The 6751-nt window shown below is 34.9% G+C and overlaps 1 protein-coding gene across 1 annotated transcript; it reads right to left on the reverse strand.

Moving 5' to 3' along the window:
* Positions 1-4097: 4097 nt before the first annotated feature.
* On the reverse strand, positions 4098-5618 carry LOC145639304 (basic endochitinase-like). Its single transcript, XM_081690510.1, has 3 exons — positions 5173-5618; positions 4655-4805; positions 4098-4535 (listed from the first exon to the last, which is right to left on the reverse strand). Exons 1-3 carry the CDS (start codon positions 5612-5614, stop codon positions 4124-4126), a joined length of 1005 nt encoding a protein of 334 aa, XP_081546636.1. The 5' UTR covers positions 5615-5618; the 3' UTR covers positions 4098-4123.
* Between the last annotated feature and the right edge of the window lie 1133 nt (positions 5619-6751).

Here is a 6751-nt window from a genome sequence, read left to right on the forward strand (position 1 = left end):
ATAATAATAATAATAATAATAATAATAATAATAATAATAATAATAATAATAATAATAATAATAATAATAATAATAATAATAATAATAATAATAATGACTATTAAACTTTTATTCCATATTTCAGTTAATGACAATTATAACATATTTCATTATTAGACGAGGTAGGAGTTAAAAACTTAAAATATGATCGAGTTAGTTTTTAACTAAGACCGGGCCAATTGTTTGTTTGTTTTTTATTTGTTACTAATTTATTTTTTTATTTCGAGAATTTTTTAAAAAGAGTTTTGTGTTCATGTGTCATTTTAATATTTGATCTTTTTTTTTTAATTATGCAGTATATGTTTTTTTAAATGTTTTGGGGTTTTTTTTTTGTTTTTAATAATGTTCCAACCAGACCCGAAAGTGTACGTAGTTCACCGAATTATTCCCCGACATCTGAACTGACCCAAATTGTTTGAGCCGAACTGACCCGATTCCCGAAATTGACCCGAACAAACCCGATACCCAAAATGTCCTGAACTTAAAATAACCTTATAATTTCTTTTGACAAATGTCGTGGTTTGTTAATTTTCTTTTTTTTTTAATTTTCTTTTTTTTTATAGTGGTTCGGTTTGATTTTGCAAAATCCAGAAACCGAAATTATATGGTTCGGTTTCGGAAATTAAAAAACCGAATAATCGAAACCGAACCGAATGTTTCGCCGAACCCTAAAATACCCTAGCCGAACTCTACATATTATATAAAGAAATAAAAAAACTTAATCTTTCTCTAGCCTCTTTCTGCCCTTTCTGTCTCCGTTCCTTTTCTCTTCTTTGCACTGCGGTGGATCTGGATTGGTTTGGTTTGGTTTTGTGTAGTTGGGTTTGATTAGTGTGGTTTGGTTTTGTTTTTTTGCTAAATTTCATGTTTATGATTCTTGATAGGAAATTCGGTGCGGTTTGGTTTTATATTTTCCAAAAAAACCGAAATTTTGGTGGTATGGTTTGGTTCGGTTTGAAACTGAAAGTGGTGCGGTGCGTTTTGCAAAATTCCAAAACCGAAATAAAGTGGTTCGGTTTCGGTTCAGCCAAAAAACATACCGAAAACCGAACTTCACCCCTACAAATTATATACTGCGTAATAAATTATTGATTTGAGGTTGATTCACAAATTAAACAACCCATACATGACCCGACCATACTTTGACATGACCCGAATATGACCTGAATATATGTGACTCGAATTGAAGTTATCTGAACTTCAGGTGAATTCTAACTTATTTTAGTTGTAATTTGAAATTTGGGTCACTGTTATCACGATATATTACACATGAATTGAAGCAATCTGAACTTAGGGTGTGTTCTATTCACCTCATTTTGTCTATTCTGAATTTCTCTTAACTTATCTGAAGTTACATGAACTTATCTGAACTTCAACTTATTAGACGTTATTCAAAGTTATTTTAGATGTAATTTTACTTTAGTAACTCTTATCTAAACTTATTAAACTTGTACCGACTAATGTGAACTTGTTACACCTAATATAAGTGAAAATAAGGTATACTAAACATACCCGTAACTGAATTTATCTAAACTTGTTACACCTGAAATACGTGAAAAAGAAGGTGAACAAAATAGATCTTAAGCTTAGATTAGTTCTCTGAAGTTTAGATATGATAGTTTATTATTTTAGGAAAAATGAGTTTTTATAAGGGTTATCCATCCTTTTTACTAGACTCTATTAAACTCAGTAGAGGAAGCCGGTGCGATGTATGGTTTGTTTAATTTGAGTTCTTTTTATCATTCATTTTTGTTTATGTGCTAAAATTGGTTACATATTAAGATAAAATTCCTAATATGAAAAGATAATATTATATATTTAATTAGTTTATACTTAAAAATCTCATTTGTCAATTTCCCTTAACTTAAAGAAATAAATAATCTCTTATTTGTTTGGCTACAACAAAAATTTATAATCCTACATGGCGCACTAAGAAAATAAAATCCTACGTTTAGGGTCGGGCCAGATCAAATTCGGATCATGGTAAATCGATTCCGGGTCAGATATGAGTCTGATCAACTCTAGATCGGTTCACTTTCGGTTCGAATTCAAAAGGGCTTTTACCGGGTTATTTCGTGTCGATTGGATTTGTGTTAGGTTGATTTCGGTTCGGATGATTTCGATTCGGTCAAGTTCGGTTTGATTAAGATAAGGTTGATCTGTACCCTTGATTCATCATTAGTGTTCAATTTCAATTCAATTCTTTTTTGTGCTTGGCTGGATTTTGGTCGAGTTGACCAAATTCATATCCGAATAAGGTTCCTTTTAAACTAGAGTTATTATTGAGTTTTTACCTTATTATTGGGTTTATATGAAGACGTATCATATAAGTGAAACGATTAAAAATATAATGAGCTAGTGATATATTGACAAATGATAGTTACATATAGTGGTATATAGTATACATATAAGAATGTCATCTTTTTAAGGTTATTATAAATCTTGAATTGTACAATCTTCAATTTCATCTTTTAGATTAGACAAATGTAAAGCTTAGAAAGTAATTTTATACAATTGGTATGTACATGAAGTAAACTTGTTACTCTGGAATATTTTTTTTGTAGTAAAATAAGTTAACTTATTAGTAGTAATTAGTTAATATAGTATTATAAGAACTAAAATAAAAAAAGTCGATAATTAATTGTGATCGGGTTTTTCGGATCGGGTAAAAATCAAATTGAGTTAAAATCGGGTCGTGTTTATCAGTTCGGGTCAAAACAGATCGGATTATTTGATCAGTTATTTTTCGGGTCAACTTCGGATCGAGTTGTACTCGGGTCAAATCGGATTCGTGTTGTGTTCATTTTCTTATCTGGAAAGCTTTTATAATATGTAATTCATTTTTCTCAAATAGTAGGACCCAATTTTATTACTTTTAAATTATCTCTCCTTCAATTTACCTTCCACTAGTCCAACTACCTCAGGATTTTAATACTTTATCCAAATTCTCCTTCAATTTTATTCCCCGATCATATGGTACATTGTCTCATACTTCCCTACCCCTGTTCGAGTAACACCTTCGTCCTTGTACTCATCCATTGGTTTGCTAGTTTCAGTGAAGAACATGAAACCCTTTTTGAAAGCATAGTCGTGGCAAAACTGGGCATACTCTTCTCCTGATACAAAGGTCATTCCAACTTCTGGGGCATTTGCTATTCCCCGATCCTCTTCTTCACAGTCCTCAAACACCTCGTTTAGATCAATGTTTCTTTCTGAATTGCCCTCCACATTTGCCATTACACTACAACCCAACCCTGCACAACACAATTAAACTCATAAATAATTCCCCACCACAATTAAATAATATACATGTAATAATACATAATCATACCACTATAATTATATTCATACTAAAAAAAATAATTTCACACAAAGATTGTTTAAAATCAATTTTATAAACTCACGATAAAGGTACATTATACATTATTAACTACAAATCAATAACTTCCATATTTTTTTTCATAATTTAAACCATGGATTGGAATTAAATAGCAAAACTATAATCATATCTATCTTCTTCAACCCAATTATATTTCCTTATAAACAACTTTTTCATCAAATATAACATATTACCTTATTACTCACTATACTGCCGATGCCCTCAATAAAGTTTTGAGCTTCTTACTTCAGCTTCGACTCAACAAATGACTTGAACTTCATTCGCCAATACCGTAGAAATTGTTTCTAAAACTATATTAACATACCTTGGTGGACTAAGATCTCATACGCTGAGAAAGGAGAACCACTTCTAGTCGAATAATTGAAATTTTTGAGTTATACTTTTTAGCAAAATGGCGCCATCTAAAACGCTGAAAAAGGAGAATATAATCGAAATTTTTGAGTTTTATTTTTTAGCAAAATGGCGCCATAAATTTAATCCTTACCGCTGCTCACTTCAACGCGGGATTCTCACTTATTTTTACCGCTCAATTATCCCGCTCAACTCTCTTTCTTTCTTTTTTTACAAAATTGACGTGTCACCATTTCATTGGCCGTCTATGTGGGGCTACACATAGACTTTGTCTATGTGTATCACCTCCCATAAAAACCAAGTAAAAACCAACTTTATTTTATCATGATATTATTACATGTTCTTTGTATACCATATGTTACCAAGCAAAAGGTTGCTGGCAAAGGGTTGCTGTGAGTAGCAGTCTAAATTGTTTCCATAGCTTACTCCCAAGATATCACAATACCTCTTATAAAACCCAATTCGGTCAGCCACCCTAGGATCTTGGCCTTTACCACATTCGATCCCACCATTGATGATATTAGTGATCACGCCGTAACCTGGGACACGGCCTGCAGCCTGATCCGCTGCTGACGGGTTCCATCCTCCAACAATGACATTGTGGCACGAGGGCTTGTTGCCTTGTGCAGTCATCCAAAACCATACTGCTGTCTTGAATGATATGGTCGCGTCAGTGGCTACTAAGTCCGGGTTGTTTATAAGGTCGACTTTTATGGCTTTACCTGCTAGATCATAGTTGTAGTTGCTGCACATACAAGTCATGCAACAATATAAGCGCTTATGTATGTAGTCAATTGCATAGAACAAAATAGTTACATTGTCTTAATAATCTATTATTGTAACATAAACAAAGCTAATACTTACTGGGTTAATTGGATGGGGCCTCGGCCGTAGTACATTTTACCTGAAGGACATGGCGAACCAGGGTCACAATAAGCTGGTGGTGGGTTGCCCCGTTCTCTGACAAAACAGTAACCCCACGAATATGGGCCATCTGGAGCAGCAGGCCATCCTCCTGCACATAAAATACACCCAATAAAATCGCGTCTATTTTATAGAGTTTAACACTTTTGGTTTCAATTGATTATAGGTTTTTTTTTTTTTTTTTGGCTTTAGAGAGCCACAAAGGACGGGGGTGAGGATCTCCTCAGGATCTCTTAGAATCGGGAGAGAAACTCTAACCACTTGAGTTATCCCTCAATCTCTCAATTGATTACAGTTTGATAGTGATAAATTTTTTATTTGTTGCTCCACCAGAAGCTGGAAAAAATTACGAAGTATTCATATCCCTGAATAAGAGACCACATATGATTTTAAAGATCTCGGCATAAGGTTATGAATTTTCTAAAATTATGAGCAATGAACCAAATTAAATGACTAACCAGTAGTTTCATGAGAGGTTTGAGCAAAGAAAGCAGCAAGCTCTCTTTTGCGAGTAGTAGCATCTCCAGTGGTGCCAAACCCATTGAAAGAACGGGCAGCAGCAATGAAAGCATTATAGGTGTAAAACCCGCGACCAGGGCAGCTATTTTCATTACGGTGTTTGAGCATTTGATCAAAGAGGGCAGGGGTGATAATGGACCCAACATCCCCAGAGGCTGGGGGTGTTGGTGTGCTGGGACTAGGACCGCCTGGCGTACACTGGCTTTGACAGCCAGTCCCGCAATAATCAGAGGTAGTCCCGCACCACCCGTGTTGACTACAACAAAGGCCGTTGGGGCATAGTGCACCACTGGCTTGTTTACCACATTGCTCAGCTGATATTATTCCTAGTAAGCAAGGCCAGAAAATGAGAAAACATTTTACGTAGGATTTCTTGTTCATTGTGTAAAAATGTGCGCGATTTTGGTGAAATTGGAAGGGTGTTATATAGGGCAGGCTATCAGATTTTCTTTGATTAATTATGATATGTTGAAAACTTGAAATAGTCAAGCTTGACTGCTTGAGTGGCTGCTAAATACTACGTAATTAATCAAGCTACAAATTATATTATCTTGTTTGTGGAAGTTCGTACAAATTATGTCATACGTTATGAGGCCATTATTCAAATATACAAGTAACACCGTTTTACAATTTTAAACAAAAGTCTACGAACATGTAGTCAAGTGGACACTAATATGATAATATATCTCGTATAAACTATAATTAGGCATTACTATGAATAGCAATTGGTGTTTATGCACCTCATCACAGGTCACCACTTCCATGTCGTGCATAAACGGAACACTACAATAGTACAATGTTGGTCATTTAATGACCTATTATGCCATCACAGTCGTTTGACAAATGACCTATTATGCTATCATAGCTGTTTGACAAAAAAAACAAAAAAAAAAAAAAAAAAAAAAAAAAGGTTGTCAAATGAAATGAATAATACATAGGGATGGCAATGGGTCGGACTTGAAGCGGATTATGCTAAATCCGACATCCGACTCCGACTCCGACTCCGACTTCTATATCCGACCTCCGACTCCGACTTCGATCCGACCCGACTCCGAGTTTTTTTTTTTTTTTTTTTCCATTATTCAATATACTTTGAGATGTTGGGCTATTTGGGCATTTACAACCCACACCCAATGCCACCATGATCCACACAAAAAAATCACTATCTATTGGAGTCGGAGTCGGAGTCGGATAATCTGTTAAAGTCGGACATTTGTCGGAGTCGGATTTTTTTCTCGGATTTTTTTGTAGGATCCGACTCCGGCCCTCCTCCGACTCGGAGTCGGATTATTTTAACGGAGTCGAACTCGAATTACTTTTTTCTCGGACTCGGAGCGGATATTTTACCTCGGATCGGGGCGGAGTAGGGTCGGATCCGGACTAGATTGTCATTCCTAATAATACAGCTCAAATGCCTCCATCAGGGCTAACTATATTACTACAATCCTTTGGTCTCCTGGTTATTCTCACCAAACACTGCAAATTTCAGAGATCGCTAACAACTACTTGAGATTAGAA

Source organism: Chenopodium album, chromosome 7, assembly GCF_948465745.1.
Source record: "Chenopodium album chromosome 7, dcCheAlbu1.1, whole genome shotgun sequence".
Taxonomy (NCBI): Eukaryota; Viridiplantae; Streptophyta; class Magnoliopsida; order Caryophyllales; family Amaranthaceae; genus Chenopodium; species Chenopodium album.

What these genes read in the sequence shown, in the direction of transcription:
- LOC145639304 (XM_081690510.1), bottom strand. Translation starts at nt 5,614, where the DNA reads ATGAACAAGAAATCCTACGTAAAATGTTTTCTCATTTTCTGGCCTTGC. An exon ending in AACCTCTCATGAAACTACTG is followed by an intron (nt 4,806 to 5,172) that starts GTTAGTCATTTA and finishes TTTTATGTGCAG; the next exon opens with GAGGATGGCCTGCTGCTCCA. An exon ending in GGCCCCATCCAATTAACCCA is followed by an intron (nt 4,536 to 4,654) that starts GTAAGTATTAGC and finishes TTGTATGTGCAG; the next exon opens with CAACTACAACTATGATCTAG.